This window comes from Labeo rohita, chromosome 24, assembly GCF_022985175.1.
Source record: "Labeo rohita strain BAU-BD-2019 chromosome 24, IGBB_LRoh.1.0, whole genome shotgun sequence".
Lineage (NCBI taxonomy): Eukaryota > Metazoa > Chordata > Actinopteri > Cypriniformes > Cyprinidae > Labeo > Labeo rohita.
Genome location: NC_066892.1, coordinates 167,427 through 187,500, shown reverse-complemented (window position 1 = coordinate 187,500; position 20,074 = coordinate 167,427). Strand labels below are relative to the sequence as shown.

Sequence of the window (20,074 nt, the reverse complement as noted above, 5' to 3'; positions counted from 1 at the left end):
AGCAGGATGCTTAGGATGCCGTATCCCACAATGCAGTTCACCTGACCGTCTGTTTGATTGTGTTTGGTGTGTTTTAGGCAGATGGTGGCCCGCAGTCTTCTCGACACGCTCCGGGCCGTCAGCGAGGATGAGCGCGAGTGTGTGTCTGTGCTGGAGCGGATCGACAAACTCGCAGACGACTCCGGTACTGATTCACTGATTCACTGACTCACTGATTCACTGTCCCGTTAGAGAGTCGTGTCATAAGGAGTTGGTACTTATTTTGTATTTTCATATAGTTTTAAATATTTTCTTACTTATTTGTGAAAATAATATTGTTAATTTCTTGTATTTTATAATTTATTATTATGAATTATTTTATTATATAAGGTTATTTTAAATCTTACTCTTGAGATTGCTGTAAATAGAGCCTTTGATGCTGATATAAAATCAAATATGTGACCCTGGACCACAAAACCAGTCATAAGGATTTGTTTTTTTTCAAATTGAGATTTATACATCCATCTGAAAGCTGAATAAATAAGCTTTGCATTGATGTCTTAATATCCTAATGATTTTTGGCATACAAGAAAAATGAATCATTTTGACCCATACGATGTATTTTGGCTATTGCTACAAATATTCCAGGGTTACAAATAAATAAATCAATAAATCCTCCATCGGTTTTTGACAGTATTTCTAATTTATAAAGTGATTTACATTTAATGTAGCAACAAAATGAAGAATTTTGAACGTGGTTTCATCAACTCATATCAAAATTTATTTATAAAGTATCAAAGTTCTGTACAATTAAAAAAAACAAAAAAAACACAGGACAGGGTAAAATATAATAATAGAAAAAAAATCTATGTTGTGTTAGAGAAAAAGATAAAGAACAAATGAAACACCACAAATGTGTTTTCTCAAACCCAGAGGTCCAGTGTTCAGATTTCTGTTCTTGGAATTTATGCAAAATGCAAATGTTTATCTTTTATTTGGTGGTTCGTGAAGTTTCAGCTGTTGTTCAGTTTGAGCCGTTTGTCGTCAGATGACTGTGATGTTTGATATTTTCTCATGTGATCTTTGTTTCTGAAGCAACTGTCAGACTGACTATATTTTTCATGCATTGTCAGCTGAAGCGCACATTCATATTTCAGCGTTGCTCTTGTGTATTCAGCCGTGTTTTGTTTCTCTAGCTGCGCTTTATGAATCTCCGTTTGTCGTTTTAATGCCATGCCGTTTGTTCCCCAGAGCCGACGGTTCGAGCGGAGCTCATGGAACAAATCCCACACATCGCCATCTTCTGTCAGGAGAACAGACCTTCCATTCCATTCGCTTTCTCCAAGTACCTCCTACCCATCGTGGTCCGATACCTGGCCGACCAGAACAACCTGGTACGTGTGAGGTCTTTGTGCTGCTCCGTGTTGCTCAGGAGCGCCGCTAAAGAGGCGTGCCGCTGTTTGTCCGCCAGGTACGAAAGACGAGTCAGGCGGCGCTGCTGGTTCTGCTGGAGCAGGAGCTGATCGAGCGAGGAGACGTGGAGAGCCTGGTGTGTCCCGTGCTGGTGGACCTCACCGCTCCCGACAGCAACGACGACGTCAAAACCGAAGCCATGGCGGTGAGAGACTGAGCTGCTTCAGCCCTCAGAACACATGCGCTCCGGTTTGACCCAGAAAAGATGCGTTTATAAAAAAAAAAAAAGCAGAATTATTAGTTACAGAACAACACATTGCATCAAATTTAAGACCCTTTTTTTTTAGAAAATGTTGCACATTTTGTGTTTTGGTCATTTGATGCGGGTGTGTATGGGGTCCCACTAGGTGTCAAAAAACTTCTGTAAAATATATATTGGGCTTTTTTCCCATATTTCTCACACTTTTTTAAAAACATTTTCTTGATGAGCATGAATATGTACGCTTGACCAACCACTGCAGCATGAAGAACTGATCACTGTTTCATCTAAAAATTTATACAAGTACCAGTAAAATGAATACATTTTTTCAAAGTAATATTTAAGTAATTAAATATCTAGGTTTCATAAATTTGCACTGTTTTTGAGCAATCGTGAGTTATAAAGTTAAAATGTTTGTGTCTGCTCATTTTTATCTCAGATTATTTGTAAAATGGCGCCGATGGTGGGGAAGGACATCACCGAACGGCTCTTCCTGCCGCGCTTCTGCGAGATGTGCTGCGACTGCAGGATGTTTCACGTGCGCAAGGTGAGCGACTCTGATTGGCTCAGGATGATGGGTGAATATTATTGGCTCGGAGGAAGATGTTCAGTCAGACGCGTGTTTATGTTCAACAGGTGTGTGCGGCGAACTTCGGTGACATCTGCAGTGTGGTTGGTGGAGAGGCGACAGAGGAGCTGCTGGTACGTTCAGTGCAGGGGAGGCGGCGGGGCAGGTTGTCACGCGCTTTAACAAATGCACATTTTCTCTGGCAGCGCTTTAAGGAAAACATTTTAATTTGCAATATTTTTTGGTTATTTATGTATGGCTTTTGAGTAGTTTTTACTTACTTTTGTGTTCCATAGTTGTATTTATGTTTTGCTTTGCTCAGCTTGGTAGGTTTTTGAAGTTGAGACTTTAACATTTGTGTCTGTATAGAAACTATAAGACACATTCAGTGGGGTAAACAGTGTGACAACTAGCCCCATCTCAGTTCTGAAGTGAGTACAGTTTAAAAACGGCTCAGGTGATATAACTGTGTCATGTGATGTGAACTCTGTGATTGTGTAGTTGATGTCTTCCTGTCGTCTCAGGCGTCTTCCTGTCTTTTCCTGTCCAGCTGCCGCGGTTTTTCCAGCTGTGTTCGGATAACGTGTGGGGCGTACGGAAGGCCTGCGCCGAGTGTTTCATGACCGTCTCCTCGGCCACGTCTCCAGAAGTGCGGCGGACCAAACTCTCGTCTCTGTTCATCAGTCTGATCAGCGACCCGTCACGCTGGGTGCGTCACGGTCGCCAATATCACATCCACGTGATTTACTTATTTTGTTATTCCCTCCTGATTTTTAGATTATAAAAATACATTTCAAATCTGCTTTTCTTTTTTCTCAAATTCAGTTTTATTTCTTTTTCTTTTTTCTTTTTATTATTAAACTGTGTTTTCAGTTTTAATTTTACTAGATTACATTTTAATGGTTCGGTTAAATATTGGGAGTAAGAAAGCTTGTCTACTTAATTGAAACCTTGAAACTCAGACGATTTTAAAACAATGCATGAAAAGTTTTACAAAAAATGACATTTTTAGGGCTCTTTAAAATTTGTTTAAAATTTTTTTTTTTTTTAATTTCTCAAATACCATTTTATTTTTTCCCCCAATTTCGTTTTTCTCTATTATTCAGATATATTGACAATATATTTATTTATTTATTTATTTAGCACCATCAGATTCCAGATTTTCAAATAGTTGTATCTCAGCCAAATATTTTAATTATAATTTTAAAAAATTGCCCCTTTTTGACTGGTTTTGTGGTCCAGGGTCACAAATATGATTTTTTTTTTTTTTTTTAATTATTTTTGTGGATTTTATTTTGCAATTTTATACTAACTTGTGTAAAACAGTGGTAATCAAAGGAATGCATTCAGCATTAACAATTTAATAAATCTTTTTAAATGCAATCAAAAATAAACATTTCTCAGATTTTATTAATTTATTCCTCCAACATTTGCTAAATTCTATCACATTCCACATTATACAGTAAACAGCATTTTTACATCTGGATTCTGTGATCCCATGTTTTGCTCATGGCTGAAATCACAGGGAAGATGTTAATGATGTTGATGTGCTCACAGGTGCGTCAGGCCGCGTTTCAGTCCCTCGGTCAGTTCATCTCGACGTTCGCGAGCCCCAGCAGTAATGTGGGTCAGTACTTTAGAGACGAGGGCGAGTGGAGCGGATCACAAACACACAGGTGAGACGAGAGACCGATGATGAGCTCTGAGACGGATAACGAACGGTTGCTCGCTCACTCACGTCTGTTTCACTGGTTCAGCACAAACGCAGACGCCGCATCGGAGACGCCCGCCGTCTGTCCGCAGCAGGAGCACGACTCTCATGATCCCTCCGGCTGTGAGGAGCAGGACGCCGCCGACGTGGCGGAGGAGGGCGGAGGAGAGCAGACGGCCGAGGTCCTGAGTGCAGACGAGCCCTGCTGCGGCACCGCAGACTCACAGAAGTGCCTTCCTGAGGAGACGCAGCCTTCGTCCGAACCCGACGAGGAGCAGGAGCCTCCGGCGGCGGCGCAGGACATCCCGGAACAGGAGCTCTTCAACTCCTTCCACTACTGGAGGACGCCCATCCCGCAGATCGACCTGGACCGGGAGCTGCTGGAGGACAAGCGGCCGTCGGCTCCGGCGCTGGGCAGGAAACAGCTGGAGGAGCTCATCGAGAACCTGGAGCCGCACATCGACGACCCCGACGTCAAAGGTGAGCGCTAGTGACACGCTGAGTTCAGATGGTTGTGATGCACTTAAATTAATTTTTCATCATAACACCAGAGAATTTTATTTAATCAATTCATTAATCAAATTTTAATGAATCAGCTCTCAAATAAAAACCCAACTTGAAATAATGTATATAAAATTGCATATATATTTATTTTTATATCTATATAATTTTTTATATTTATAATTTTACTTTTAAGTTGTTGTTGTTTAATCCAAAATTTTAAAAGGTGATTGTATGTAAAAACATGTTTTCATTTTTTTTTTTTTTTTTTTTTTTTTTTCAAAAATGCATTAAATAATATAGTACAAATGTGAATATGCAATAATCACAAGGTTGTTTAACAATCTAAAAATCTAAAAAAAAATCTAATTTCACGTAAGTTTTATAGCAAATTGTTATTAATAGAAGTATAGTTATACATTGATATGCTGATGAAATATGACACTTTTAATTTGGCTGTAGTAAAAATGCATTTATGCCATGACAGATTTATTCAGTAATTTACCAGGTTCAGTAAAAAATGTAATTAATATGTAGCAATGCACATATTTACCAAAATGCTTAAATTGATCAGATTTATTAAAAAAAAAATTTTTTCTAGTTAACAATCAAATTTATAGTCATTGACTTTTTGTGACTGTTTTATTGGCGTCTTTGTGCGTTTGAAATACTGAACGATTCCCTGATCCATGATCGATTCACACAGCTGACGTGTTTATCTGTTGTAGTTTATGCATGTTTTGTGCATTACTGATACAGTTCAAAACATGCTATAAAGAAACACTCAGTGTCAGTGGTTTCAGCCTTACAGAACTGTTTTTCACCCAAATGTTTTGGTTTGGTGCTGTGGGACAGATGAGCGCACACACACCCTAGACTGACTGTGATAAGCGTCACACACACACACACACACACAGCAGGATCTGTATCTACATCTGCCTGCTGTAACATGACATTCATGAGCGCTGGATCAGATCTGCTCTCTGAGGATCAGCGAGTCACACTTTGCTCTGTGATACGCAGTGAGTAAGAGTGTGTCCGGCTCATTGTGATCTTCAGGAACTGAACGCCAGAGCGAGAGCTTTGTGTCAGTGGAAGGAAATGATCTCAGGAAGTTGCTGAAACACTAAGCAGAAAAACAGAAGGAGTGACGCACACAAACGGGCCTGTAGTGTTTGCTTCAGATCTGATGATTCTTCCGATCCGTGAGACACTGAGCTCCTTTATCCTGAACGAATCGCTCCGGATCACACGTGTGAGCGGCTGTGGGTCTAAACTACAGATGTTAAGCTATTGAAATTGAACAGAATTACATGATGTGCTGATTGACAGAACACTATGAACTTCTTGTTTATTGAACTATTGTATAAATCAAACTCGCATTAGCAGCCGTGCAGATATTTTGTGGAAAAGCAGCACTGTTGCTGGTGTAGCAATGACTACGTTTATCATATGATATAAATATAAGAGGGTGATTTTTATTTTTTTATTTTTTTTATTTTTTATTTTTTGGCTCGTATAACTATTTAATAGACTCCATCATGCAGTCATTCGTGCATCAGCATCAATGCAAGATGTTGAACAAGTCTGGACAGGAAATGTGCCAATCACGTTATGTTGTCATAAACAGTCATTTAACTTGTTAAATGAACAGTTTAAGGAAAGGAAAAAAAGAAAAGGAAAAGACGTGACGTGTGGTGACACATACTCAGAATTTGTGCTCTGCATTTAACCCTTCCAAGTGCACACACACAGTAGTGAGTAGTGAACAAATGAACACACACCCGGAGCAGTGGGCAGTCATATTGTTATCGCCGCAGCGCCCGGGGAGCAGTTGGGGGATCGGTGCCTTGGGACCGTCGTGGTGTTGAGGGTGGAGAGAGCGCTGGTTATTCACTCCCACCACCTTCAATCCCTGCCGGACCTGGGACTCGAACCCGCAACCTTTCGGTTACAAGCCCGACTCCCTAACCAATCAGAGTGTTCTGTTCTGTGTTCAGCACAAGTGGACGTCCTGACGGCCGCTCTGAGAGCCACGGTGCTGGACTCTGGACTGGAAGACGCTTTCCTGGAGCCTCGAGCCGCTCAGTCAAATCCCTTCAGCTCCCAGCAGCCCTCAGAACACCTGTCTGCCAACACACAGGTGAACACACACACACACACACACACACACACACACACACACACACACACACACACACCACACATGTTGGGTTTACATGTACATTCCATAGGCGTAATGGTTTTTATACTGTACAAACCGTATTTTCTATCGCCCTACACCTAAACCTAGCCCTCACAGGAGACTGTGCACACTTTTACTTTCTCAAAAAAACTCATTCTGCATGATTTATAAGCCTGTTTCCTCATGGGGACCTCACAAATGTCCCCACAAGGTCAAAAATTCCTATCCTTGTGGGGACATTTGGTCCCCAAAATGAATACAGGTGCACACAACACACAAACACAAACAAACAACTGAGCTCTTGTTCAGCACACAGTGGAATAAGCTCTTAAAAGACACTGTTCACCCAAAAAGAACAATTCAAATCTGTATGAGTTAAAATATATTTTGAGGAATGTGTGTATCTTTAGAGTCGGTTCATACTGTCTGATTCCAAACTGATTCAAAGATTTGTTTACCACTCGATGTTCAACAAAGTCTCTCATCCAAAGATAAATGTTGCTGTTTATGGCTGTTGTTTTGGTGTGTATAAATGAAAGGTAAAATGAAATGAATGTGGTTCAGCTGAACGGTTTGTCGTGTGTTTCAGAGGCGTGATTTGTCTCTACACGTGACGCGGGACGACGATGATTCTGACGTGAGCGACAGCAGCCTGAACGCTGAAGATGAGCGGAGATCCAAACACCAGGTCAGTGGCGCGTCCTCCGACCGACTCCGTCCCATCGTGCTCTGCTCTTATTCACATTCCCATTAGGGATGCATGATATTGGATTTTTGCAGATTATTTTTTATTTAATTTTTTTTCTCCAACTCATTTTGGCCAGTGCTGATGATGATATATTTCCTTTTCTTTGGACACAACACCAGTTCTGTCATGTGCGGAAATCGGTTTTTAGAAGAACTTATTTGTTAGAATTAAACAACAATGAAGTTCTTTTATAGTGACAGTACATTGAGGCTTTGAAAATAACTATAAATAAACTATCTATCAGTTACTGCATTTATTTATTTATTTTTTTATTTATTTTTTTATTTTTAGAAAAATGCAGTGGTAACCTTAACATTTGTAAATGTCTAAAGCAAAAGAGTTCTAAAAAGTTTAAAAATCTTTTAGAGCTCATTTATTTAAAAAAAAAAAAAAAAAGTAGTATTACACATGAATGAATAAATAAATATATATAAAATTATTTAATTTGCAAGTGTCATGTTTGTGGTGGTGTTGTTTGTTTTTTCATGTAAGCTATAGTTTCTGACCTCTAAATCAAAACAAACTCATTATTTTGACATCAGTTACTGCTTTATTTAATCAGAAACGCAGTATAAATGTTATGTGTATTTTATTTCAGTTTTATTAGAAGTAGGGCAACCACGCCTCATTAAAAATTACAACTTTACAAACGGTCATTAGGACTCGTGCTGTTACGGTTTACTCTGTCACACACCGAACGCGTCATTCTGTGTGTGCATTCTCTGATTAAATGCAGTGATCCAATACACTGAATCTAATCATCATTCAGGCAAAACTTTGCTTTAAGAATGATGTAATCGCTAACACACCCTGAGCACATGAGAGTTATTCGTCTTATTGCTGAGACGTGTCAGCATCATTTTTCATATCATGCCGACGTTTACATTTAAAGCCATCGTCGGCCGATTACGATATGGATCCGATAATATTGTGTATCCCTAATTCCCATCATGCGTTCATCTGACTCAATCCCATCATGCTCCGCTGCAGGATGTGGTTCCCCAGGCGCTGCTGGACCAGTATCTGTCGATGACGGACCCGTCTCGCGCTCAGACGGTGGATATGGAGATCGCTAAGCACTGCGCGTACAGTCTGCCCGGTGTGGCGCTGACGCTGGGTCGCCAGAACTGGCACTGCCTGCGCGACACGTACGAGACGCTGGCCTCCGACATGCAGGTGAGTGTTTGACGCGCTGATGACGACACACACGCCGGAGCGTGAGCTGATGATGACCACGTGTGTGTGTGTGTGTGTCAGTGGAAGGTGCGGCGGACGCTGGCGTTCTCCATCCATGAACTGGCTCTGATTCTGGGCGATCAGCTGACGGCCGCCCATCTGGTGCCCATCTTCAACAGCTTCCTCAAGGACCTGGACGAGGTTCGCATCGGCGTCCTCAAGCACCTCTACGATTTCCTCAAGGTCACCGTCTGCTCCTTTACTGCATGTTACTGATAGCAGTTTCTCCTTTCCTTTTTTTTTTTTTTTTTTTGTTTTTTTTCCTTCTTTCCTATTTATTCTTTATCATTTTTATTTATTTATTTATTTTTTGCATGTGTTCATTTATTTTCTTCTTTGTCTTACATCGTTATTAACAGACAGACCGTTTGGACAGTGATGAGGTTTGTTCCTGGAGGATGATGGTCATGTTCTTTTTTTTTTTTTTTTTTTTTTTTTGTGTCTTTATTTTTGTCTTTGTCAGTTCTGTTTTGTTTACTTTCATTTCCCTTTTTCTTTAAATTTTTCCTTTTTTTCCCCTCTTTGTCTTTTTCCTGTTATTTATTTATTTATTTTTCTGGCTTTTCTTTTTATTCATATATATTAATTAATTAATTATATAATTTTTTTTCTTTTTTTACCCCCCTTTTTTTTTTTTTTTTTTTTACATTTTTCTTTCCAGGTTATTTAAAGACAGACAGTCTGGTAAAGCATGTTTCTGGAGCATGATGATGATGATGTTGATGTGTTGATTGTGTGTTGTGTTAATTTTCACAGCTGCTGCATCAGGACACTCGGAGGAAGTATCTGTACCAGCTGCAGGAGTTTCTGGTGACTGATAACAGTCGTAACTGGAGGTTTCGCTCAGAGCTGGCCGAGTATGATCATTCATGCTAATGTCAATGCTGTCTGTGTCTGTGTCTGTGTGTGTTCTGTGACTGTGATGACTCTGTGTGTGTGTGTGTGTGTGTGTGTGTGTGTGTGTGTGTGTACTTGCTGCATTGTGGGGACCAAATGTCCCCACAAGGATAGTAAAACCTGAAATTTTTGACATTGTGGGGACCGGCTTGCGGTCCCCATGGGTACAAAAGCTTATAAATCATACAGAATGAGTTTTTTTTAAGAAAGTAAAAATGCAGAAAGGTTTCTGTAAGGGTTAGGTTTAGGGGTAGGGTTAGGGTAAGGGGATAGAAAATACAGTGTGGACAGTATAAAAACCATTGCACCTATGGAGAGTCCCCACAAAGATAATAAACCAGACGTGTGTGTGTGTGTGTGTGTGTGTGTGTGTGTGTGTGTGTGTAACAGGCAGCTGGTGCTGTTGTTGGAGTTGTACAGCGCTCAGGACGTCCATGATTATCTCAGACCGCTGGCCCTCTGTCTCTGTACTGACCGTGTGTCGTCCGTACGCTGGACGTCCTACAGACTGGTACTGACACCAAACATTCACTCACTCCGACTGATGGCCTGCTTGATTGATTTTTTTTTTTTTTTTTTATTTTATTTATTTATTTTTTTTATTTCCTTTTTTTTATTTCCCTTAATTTTTCTTTTAATTTGTTGCCTCCTTTTGTTCTTTTTTGTTTTTGTTTTTATTTTTCATTCATTCATTTTCTTTTTATCATTTTCATTGTTTTGTTTCATTTATTTATTTTTACTTTCTACCGTTTTTTTCCATTTATTGTAATGTTTTCTGGTCCTTTTTTCTATTTCTTTTTTCTTTTTTCCCTTGTCATCTTTTTTTCATTTTCTTTCTTTTCTTTAATGTATTTTTGTCTTTGTTTTTCTTTCTCTTCTTTTTCCTTCTTTCTTTGAGCTTGTTTTTATGCATTTATTTTTAGATTTATTTGATTTAATGCTCCTTTTTCTTTATTTATTGTAATAAATGTTTCTCATTTTGTTTTCTTGTTATTTCTGTCTTTCTTGCTTATTTAGAGTAAAGGTCTTTTGCACACCGAGTCTGAAATTCTCATCTGAAATTTTCGCACGTTAAAGTGAATGTGACATCACGTTGTGTCAATCACATTTACACACTGCCTCCGAAACTTTGTTAGTCGTTTAAAAAAAACAAAAAACAGATCAGGTTAAATTTTCTGCATTTTGACATCTGTAGCAAGCATTTTGAGGAATTGATGACTATGAAAAAGTCATTTGTGAGAAAATTGTTCTGTTGAATCATTTTGTTCAGTTGTTCATGAGTCAGTTGTTCTGTTGAATCATTTGTGAGTGACTCAACAGAACAAATCGCTGAAGAAGACGACTCAACAGAATGATTCGTTCTAACTCGCGGCGTCTGAACGTCTGTTCCAGGTGAGCGAGATCATCAGGAAGTTGTCGTCGTGTTCGTCTCTACTAGTGAGTTTTCTGAGTGAACTGGTGGATAAGTTCTGTCACTCTCCGAAGTGGTCCGGGCGTCAGGCGTTCGCCTTCGTCTGTCAGGTGAGACGTGCTCTTCGTCATCATCATCATCATCATCATCATCATCAGGTGTTGAGTTCGGGTCCTGACGTGTCATCTCTGCTCAGTTGTCCATAGAGGAGGAGTGTCTGTCTCTGGATCAGTTCTCGGAGCATCTTCTTCCTCCTCTTCTTCAGCTGGCGTCTGATCCGGTTCCTAATGTCCGTGTGCTGCTGGCCAAAACCCTGCGGCAGACGCTGCTAGAGCGAGGTGCGTCTACATCAATGCAGCAGACCTCTCTCGTTTCTCTTTTCTTTTCCCTTTTTTTTTTTTTTGTATATTTATTTATTTAATTTTTAGTTTGTTCTTTTTTTTTTTTTTTTTTTTTTTTTTTTTTTTTAAGGTCTTTTCAAAATGTCTATTTCTTTTTTTTTTTTTTTTTTTTTGTTTGGTTGGGTTTTTTTTTATTTATTTGTTTTTATTTTTTTGTTTTTTTTTTATCTTTTCAAAGATGTCTTTTTTTCCTTTTTTTTGCATTTATTCATTTTATTTATTTAAAATTTTGCATTTTATTTATTTATTTTAAGTTTATGGTTTATCCTTGTTTAAGATCTTTTACAAAATTTGTTTTTTTATTTATTTTTGTTTTCCCTTTTACCTCTTTTTCTTTTTTTTTTTTTTTATTGAATAGGTTTTTTTTGCCTATTTATTTATTTATTTATTTATTTAATTATTTATTTAAAATATTTTTAGTTTGTTCTTTTTTTTTTTTTTTAGATCTTTTCTCTTTAGTTTGGTTGCTTGTTTTTGTATTTTTTATTTATTTATTTATTTATTTTTTTTAAATGTTTAGTTTGATCTTTTCAAAGGTGTGTATTTTTGGTTGTTTTTTGCATTTATTTATTTTTATTTTATTTTATTTATTATTATTTTTATTTATTTATTTATTTATTTTATTTTTTTTTTTTTTACTTGAATAAGATTTTTTCCTTTTTTGTTCTTGAAAAGATAAGGAAAAAAGGAAAATAAAAATATTACTTTTGTCTTTTTTCTTAATTTTTTTTTTTTTTGGTCTTTTTAATTCCCTTTTTTTTTCCCCTTGTTTTTTTTCCCTTGTTTTGTTTTTTTTTGTTTTGTTTTTTTTCCCCCTCTTTTTTTTTTTTTTTTTTCTTCTCATCCAGTTTCCCCTGTTTCCTCCAGCTCATGGCCTGTGTCTGTTGTTTTCCCTTCTAGAGTATTTCCTGAACTCGTCGAACTGTCAGCAGGAGGCGCTGGAGCACACGCTGGTGGCCCTGCAGACGGACGTGGATAAGGACGTCAAATACTTCGCCAGCATTCACCCCGGCTGCACGCGTCTGAACGAGGACGCCATGAGCACCACGTCCTCCACGTACTGAAGTGCTGGCCAGCTTTCCCAGAATGCACCTCTCCACGGGGCCGGGGCTATCGGTGGGGTTCGGTGCGTTCGCTCCTGTTTTATTTTGCCACAGAAGCCTTAAACGCGTCTTCCTTCTTCAGAGAATACTTGAACGGCTGCGGACTCACTCTGGACTAGCGTTAGCGTTAGCGTCTGTCTGATCTCAAGGGCTGAGCGTCGCTCTTTTAGTCGCGGCGCAGCACATTGTTGCGCCGACGGACGCGGCGTCTCGTCCGCTCACACGAGTGTTTTTAACGGATTTCACGAGCGGTCCACTGAACATTCGATCTCAGATCTCTCTCTTTCTCTCTCTCGAGTGTTTTAATGATCTTCTGTACATACTCCTGTGTTTTTGATCATGAATAGCGCTGATGTTATTCTCTTAACCTGACCCAATAAACTTTCACACAAAATCACCGCTGCTGTTGTTCTGAGTCGTTCAGATCACTGACATATTCATGATTCATGATTCATTTCTCACCTCGACTTTAATATTCATACACTGATCTCATTCATTAACATCATTAAAGCCTTAATGAACATCAACTAACAGTGTTTACAGTGTTTATTAATGTTAGTTCATACTGAATTAACTAACGAAAACACGTCTTTGGATTTTAATAATGTGGTAATCATCAACATTTATTAAGACTAGTACTGTTGAAGTATTGATTATTGTTAGTTTTTAACTAATAACACTGTAATCATGATGCTATAGAATATATTCATATTTTTGGTAACACTTCACAATAAGGTGTCATTTAACATTAATGTATTAACTAACATGAACAAGCCAAACAATACATTTATTATGCTATATATATATTTTTGTTGATATTAAAGAATAGTCACTCATTGCTCGTGTTAGTTCAGTGCTTTAACTAATGTTGAACACAACTTGTGATGTTAATAATGCATTAGTAAATGCTGAAATGAACGTTAAGATCATTAAAGAAAGTGTTGTTCATGTCGACTAATGTAGTTACTACTGAGCCTTATTGTAAAGTGCTGCCATTTTTTTTATGTTTATACACATTTAATGTCTTTTTATTGGTGGAAATGATTAAGGGACAAAAATATGAACTTGTTTAAATGAACACAATCATGAGAATCTAAGAGCAGAAAACATTTAACGTTTCTTTAAAAAAAAAAAAACCTTTAATAACAATCTTTCATAAAGCCTGAACTGATGACGATAATTAAACAAACATTTCTTTACATTTCTGGCCTGTAGTGATTTGTTTTATCATTATTATTTGTTTTAGCCCCCTTTGTTTTCTAAACCGTTAAACTAAAAAAAGGTTTAAAAGTTACTAGAGGTCATGTTAAATTCTGCTTTATATATTAATACAGTTTAAAATTTAAAGTTGTATAAATGAACATTAATGCTTCATGAGCAAACATGAATTAATAATGAACAATAGTATATGAATAAATCAAAATGAATCTGTCAAAAATTCATGAATTTTTTTTTAAGTTCTGCTGAGGTTTGAGTGCGGTGAGATGTTTAATATTTCAGTCATTTCACACACGTCTGTGTTAATGGTCTCATTGATCTGAATGATACTAAATAGTCATTCATATGAACAGCATCAGATGAGATCAGAACCTGAATGATGATGATGATGATGATGGTGATGAGGATGATGATGGTGATGAGGATGGTGGTGATGAGGATGATGATGGTGATGATGATGATGGTGATGATGATGGTGGTGATGGTGATGATGATGGTGATGATGATGATGGTGGTGATGAGGATGATGATGGTGATGATGATGATGGTGGTGATGAGGATGGTGGTGATGAGGATGATGATGGTGATGATGATGATGGTGGTGATGAGGATGATGATGGTGATGATGATGATGGTGATGATGATGATGATGGTGGTGATGATGGATGATGATGGTGATGATGATGGATGGTGATGATGATGATGGTGATGATGATGATGGTGGTGATGAGGATGATGATGGTGATGAGGATGGTGGTGATGAGGATGGTGATGATGATGATGGTGATGATGATGGTGGTGATGAGGATGATGATGGTGATGATGATGATGGTGATGATGATGATGGTGGTGATGAGGATGATGGTGATGAGGATGGTGGTGATGAGGATGATGATGGTGATGATGATGGTGATGATGATGGTGGTGATGAGGATGATGATGGTGATGATGATGATGGTGATGATGATGATGATGATGATGATGATGATGGTGGTGATGATGGTCTGTAGAGCTGAATCTGATTCTGAAACATCCAGTTTTTGAAATAAACACTCAAACTGAATAATGATGTTCTGTTGAACTGATTCTCATTGAAATGAACTTGTTTCAGACTGATGAACCTGAATTCACACATTTATTGATCTGATCTGAATAATGACATTATTTTCTTATAGTGCTGCAGAATCTGAACTGATTCCATCATTGATTCTCTTCTTTTCCTGCTTGTTTTTCTGAAGCTGTTTTAAGTCAGTCTGTCCTGAACAAACAGCTGTAAAAAATGACTTTTTTTTTAAATCAATTAAAAAAAAATTTAATGTGTTTCTTTTGGTATACATGTATCATTTTAATTTTTAGGATTTAATAATTAGCTTGTCATCAGCTCATAAACCCTAGTTTGGGAAACCCTGGTCTGGGTTAATACAGACAAACTACTAGTTCATGAGTTAACTCATCTTCACCAGCTGAACTGTTACCATCAAGTGTTTTCCTTTTTATTTTGGTTTCCTCAATGAAAACTAAAATTACATCAGGTTTGAGTTACAATTTAATGATTAAGAAACTTTTATGATTTTGAAAAACCGATCACTAAATTGTTTGCATTGAAAGCAGGAACATTTCACAGAGACAGAGCTCAGATGATGATCATCCGTGTGTTTGTGAATCTCAGTGTTTCAAGCGTTTGCAGATGAACTGATGAACACAATCGGCTCTTTGTGTTTCCGTCTTTGTCTGTCGGTGAAAGTGGGGCGACCGCACGAAGAAACCCGTGTGCTGAAGAAGCCGTGCGTTCGTTCAACAAAACGCGCTCATTACCGACAGATGAATGCGATTCACGGCATTCGGCTCAAACGACGCTTCACTGATTCACCTGCTGAACCCAAACACCAAACACAAACGCTGCTCCATTCTGGAAACATGAGAGTTTATTCTTTACTGGCAGAGATTTTACTGCAGACAAACTAATGATTTTTAACTCCATATGAAATCAATCGGTCTTAATAAAGACCTGGACTCATTATAAAAGCTGAATATGAGTAACATCACACAAGCTCAGATTTGCATCTATTCTCTATCAAGATCATGTTTCTCATCGGAATGTGTTTGAATCTGCAAGAATAAAAACAACATATATACACAACCATGAGCCTCAGCTCTGAACACCAGGACAGATGAAGACGTGACGTCAGTACAGGCAGTTCATGCATTTGACGGCTTTGCTGCCGTAGTCGACGCACTCGGGTCCGATGCACTCGCAGCAGGCGTTGTGGAACCAGCGGTATTTCGATCCGCCCATCGATTCGCAGTACTGCTTACACTGACGGATGGACACGCAGTCGTCGAAATACACCACCGTACACAGCTTATCTGCACAGAGAGCACACACACACACACGCACACGCACACACACACACACACATTTAACCCTGAGACTGAAACACACCACCAATCCAGACAGAGCAAACATGGAGCTCATCACAGGAGCAGATCAGACAAAACTTCTCAAATACTTCAGTGTAAAAATGTTTTTGAGCTAAAAACTTCTCTCAAAACCCAAACAAAACCGGACAGAAAAAAAACCTCAAGGCTGTAACAAGAAACTACACAAAATAGGTTTTTTTTGTAATTTAGCATTATGTCTGTGATCAGTTTTCACGCTGAGAAAATATATTATATATATATTCCCTATATATATATATATATATATATATATATATATATATATATATCAAATCTGTCATAATGAAGGATCTTATCAAATCTGTCATAATGAAGGATTTTTAGAAAGTCAATGTCATTTTTAGCTGTAACTGTAAACACATTTGTGATCCTGAAGCACAAAACCAGTCTTAAGTATCACGGGTTTATTTGTAGCAATAGCCAAAAATACATTGTATGGGTCAAAATGATCAATTATTCTTTTATGCCAAAAATCATTAGGATATTAAGGAAAGATCATGTTCCATGAAGATATTTTGTACATTTCCTACCGTAAATATATCAAAACTTAATTTTTGATTAGTAATATGCATTGCTAAGAACTTCATGTGGACAACTTTAAAGGTGATTTTCTCAATATTTTGATTTTTTTTGCACCCTCAGATTCCAGATAAAAATCTCAATTTTGAAAAAAATGACACATATGACTGGTTTGGTGGTCCACAGTCACATTTGTAATTTTAAACAAATCATTTCTTCTGTTAATAAAATATTACTCTACTGCTCAAAATTTGGAATAATTAAGATCTTTTATTTGTGTTTGTAATGAAGTCTTTTCTGCTCAAGGCTGCATTTATTTGATCAAAAATACAATAAAATGTGAAATGTTATTACAGTTTAAAACAGCTGTTTTCTATGTGAATATCTGTTAAACTCATTTCTGCGATGCGCAGCTGAATTTTCAGCATCATTACTCCAGTTTTCAGTGTCACATGATCCTTCAGAAATCATTCTAATATGCTGATTTGCTGATTATTATTAATGTTGAAAACAGTTGTGCTGCACAATATTATTGTGGAAACTGTCATACATTTTATTTTTCAGGATTCACAGATGAATAGAAAGGGTTTTTTACTTGAAATAGAATCTTTTGAAACATGATAAATGTCTTTACTGTCACTTTTGATCAATTAAATGTCTGTTTGATGAATAAAAGTATTAATTTGCAATGAATAATGTATCATACGGTTAATATTCGTCAGCACAACTGATCATGTGACACCGAAGACTGGAGTAATGATGCTGAAAATTCAGCTTTGATCACGAGAATAAATTACAGTTCAACACATATTCACATAGAAGACAGTCATTTTAAATTCTAATAATATTTCAGATTTTTACAGTATTTTTGATCAAATAAAAACAGCCTTGTTGAGCAGAAGAGACTTTTTCAGAAACACTAATCATCAGAATTACTCCAGATGTTTGAGCTCTACTGTAAGTGTCATGAATGAACGCTGCATTAGCGCTAAAGTGATCGGTGCGTTTCCGGACACCTGCTCTCCGCTGGACGTCTCATTAGCGTCTCGGCTCGGGGTCAGGAGGTCACATCCTAACGAATGAAGCTCAAGCTAACGAGGCCGCGATCGCTGAAGCGAGGCGTGCGACGGTTCCTCACCTTGCGTGTCGTAGCTGGCGTGGATGCTGTTCCCGGGCAGAGACACGTTGTGATGCGCGTCCTCCATCGTCTCCAGGAAGGACACCAGGTTCTGATGGTAGGACAGCTCTTCGGCCACGGGAAACGACACCACCATCATGTTGATGGGCGCGTCTCCGTCGGTCAGCGCTCTGAAGAGGGACGGGATCGGACGCTGCAGCTCCTCCACCGTACTCTTGGCCGTCGCCGGCGTGTCGCTGAAGTTCTTCGGGTTGCACATGCCTGAAAACAACAGAGGCGGCGTTACAGAAACACTTCCATCATCTCTCTCACGCAAACATTGAGGACTTTCTGAAGATTTCCAACAAAATAACAGCTTCTTACCCACACAGTCACAGCACTCCTCCCATAGAGAACCCAAACACATCAGACACTCCTTACAGCACGAACAGTTCCCATCCGTCGGCCGGCACTGACACAACTCCTGAACAACACCACCACATCATCATCATCATCATCACCACAACAACAGCATCAGATGCAGACGTTCACACTAACACACATGAATATTCCTCAACCCTGAATCACATTCACAGAAACATTAAACTGATTCAGATTCTGCTTTAGAAACACAAAACTCATCCAGAAACACCAAACCACTCACATCTTTACACACTACAAGAAAAACTTGAATAATTATACAATTAGGATAAAGAAAGAAAGCATATATGTGAACCTGGAGCACAAAACCAGTCTTAAGTATCACGGGTAACAATACATCGTATGGGTCAAAATGATCAATTTTTTTTCTTTTATGCTAAAAATCATTAGGAAATTAAGATCCATGATGTTCCATGAAGATATTTTGTAAATGTCCTACTGTAAATAAATCGAAACGTCTTTTTTTTATTAGTAATATTGATTGCAAAGAACTTCATCTGGACAATTTTAAAGGCAATTTTTCTTCATTTTTTTTCCACCCTCAGATTCCAGATTTTCAAATAGTTGCATCTCAGCCAAATATTGTCCAATCATAACAAACCATACATTAATAGAAAGACTATTTATTCAGATTTTCCTAAACATTGACCCTTATGACTGATTTTGTGGTCCTGGGTCACATATGTGGCTCCTGCAGAGAGGTTCTGCTTTCAAACTAGATTTACAAAATACATTAATTCTGAATTCACTGCACTCACGTGAGAATGAAAAAAAAAAAGCAAAAATCCTAAAAATAATCATAACCCTTTCATTAACAAAGTTAGCTTCAGTGCCTCAAAAACACACAAAAAATCTAATAAAGAAATACATAAATAAATAAACAAACATAAATATTAACATGCACAGATATAATATCTCCAGATATGTGCAAAGAGAAATGCATTGACTGCATGAACAGTTTGGCAAATATGATTAAACTGACATACTGCACTTTAGTATCCCTTACGAAAATGAACCATGGTTTTACTACCACTCCCAAAAAAAAAAAAAAAAAAAACCTTCGTCACTATAGTTAAACAATGGTCTTGCTACACTAACCAGTTATACGAATGGTAATCAATGCGCCAAAAAAACATGGTTACTTTTCGTAAGCGATCTGCTGCAAAAAAAAAAAAAAAAACCATACAGATCATAAAGCTGCTGCTGCTGAGAGTTCTGATTGTAAAAATGAGCTTCAGCTTCGAGCTTCTGCGTGTTTGTTTGTGATTCATCAAAACCAGCATAAACACTGAAGAGCTGAAGGAAACGAGACACTCTTACCTGAATGAGACACTTGCTGACGTCACTGGCGCACAGAGCTTTATTACAGGCCAAAACAAGAGAAAAACTTGACAGAAGAAGAAACAACAACAACCCTGATGATGATGAAGACGATGAAGGCTGCATTACGACCCGAACCGAACCCACCCGACCTACAGGAGCACACGAATGAGAGAAAGAAACAGAGACAGAGACGCAATAAACAAACAGCTGAAACATCAAAGACAAACGCGCGGCAGACACTCACTGACTCACTGACCGAGCGGCGACATCAAACACTATCGGCGTGAAAGTATCGAGCACGTGTTACATTCAAATCACGAACACACGCGCGCGTGAATCTCTCGCCGATTCACTTTGTGCTCGAGCGAAACCATCTGAAGACCATGAGAGTCTGAAACTCCAGAAGTTTCTCTCAAACACAAACGAGCAGAAACACGAAAACAGACTCACCGCGACACCGTCAAACAGGTTTGAACACACGATCCGCTGCAGATGATTTAAGACATGATCAGATCAGATCTGAGCTCAACGAGACCAGACCAGACCAGACTGAACTGAACTGAACTGAACTGAACTACTGAACT

At 38.2% G+C, this 20,074-nt stretch overlaps 2 protein-coding genes across 4 annotated transcripts in view; one reads left to right on the top strand and one right to left on the bottom strand.

Moving 5' to 3' along the window:
• ppp4r1 (protein phosphatase 4, regulatory subunit 1) overlaps positions 1–12,809 on the top strand; it is a 14,738-nt gene extending 1,929 nt beyond the window's left edge. For both annotated transcript variants that reach the window (XM_051098651.1, XM_051098652.1), the window contains exons 4-20: positions 78–184; positions 1,231–1,373; positions 1,451–1,597; positions 2,091–2,198; positions 2,288–2,353; positions 2,770–2,928; positions 3,777–3,895; positions 3,977–4,410; positions 6,432–6,574; positions 7,206–7,304; positions 8,355–8,540; positions 8,622–8,783; positions 9,357–9,457; positions 9,888–10,008; positions 10,890–11,018; positions 11,105–11,246; positions 12,210–12,809. In XM_051098651.1, coding sequence (XP_050954608.1) covers positions 78–184; positions 1,231–1,373; positions 1,451–1,597; positions 2,091–2,198; positions 2,288–2,353; positions 2,770–2,928; positions 3,777–3,895; positions 3,977–4,410; positions 6,432–6,574; positions 7,206–7,304; positions 8,355–8,540; positions 8,622–8,783; positions 9,357–9,457; positions 9,888–10,008; positions 10,890–11,018; positions 11,105–11,246; positions 12,210–12,373 — 2,530 coding nt within the window. In that variant the 3' untranslated portion in view covers positions 12,374–12,809. The remainder of the gene's footprint in view (positions 1–77; positions 185–1,230; positions 1,374–1,450; positions 1,598–2,090; positions 2,199–2,287; positions 2,354–2,769; positions 2,929–3,776; positions 3,896–3,976; positions 4,411–6,431; positions 6,575–7,205; positions 7,305–8,354; positions 8,541–8,621; positions 8,784–9,356; positions 9,458–9,887; positions 10,009–10,889; positions 11,019–11,104; positions 11,247–12,209) is intronic.
• A 2,728-nt stretch (positions 12,810–15,537) lies between these two features.
• twsg1b (twisted gastrulation BMP signaling modulator 1b) lies at positions 15,538–20,070 on the bottom strand. Of its 2 annotated transcripts, none has more exons than XM_051097728.1 (5): positions 19,941–20,070; positions 19,488–19,639; positions 18,111–18,210; positions 17,748–18,008; positions 15,538–15,997 (listed from the first exon to the last, which is right to left on the bottom strand). In XM_051097728.1, the coding sequence occupies exons 2-5, from the start codon at positions 19,611–19,613 to the stop codon at positions 15,816–15,818; spliced, it is 669 nt and encodes a 222-aa protein (XP_050953685.1). In that variant the 5' UTR covers positions 19,614–19,639; positions 19,941–20,070; the 3' UTR covers positions 15,538–15,815. The 2 variants fall into 2 exon arrangements, with proteins under 2 accessions (XP_050953685.1, XP_050953684.1); XM_051097727.1 differs by lacking the exon at positions 19,941–20,070 and adding an exon at positions 19,747–19,886.
• Between the last annotated feature and the right edge of the window lie 4 nt (positions 20,071–20,074).

What these genes read in the sequence shown, in the direction of transcription:
- twsg1b (XM_051097727.1), bottom strand. An exon ending in TCAGCAAGTGTCTCATTCAG is followed by an intron (nt 18,211 to 19,487) that starts GTAAGAGTGTCT and finishes GGTGTTGTTCAG; the next exon opens with GAGTTGTGTCAGTGCCGGCC. An exon ending in CGCCAGCTACGACACGCAAG is followed by an intron (nt 15,998 to 17,747) that starts GTGAGGAACCGT and finishes CTCTCTGTGCAG; the next exon opens with ATAAGCTGTGTACGGTGGTG.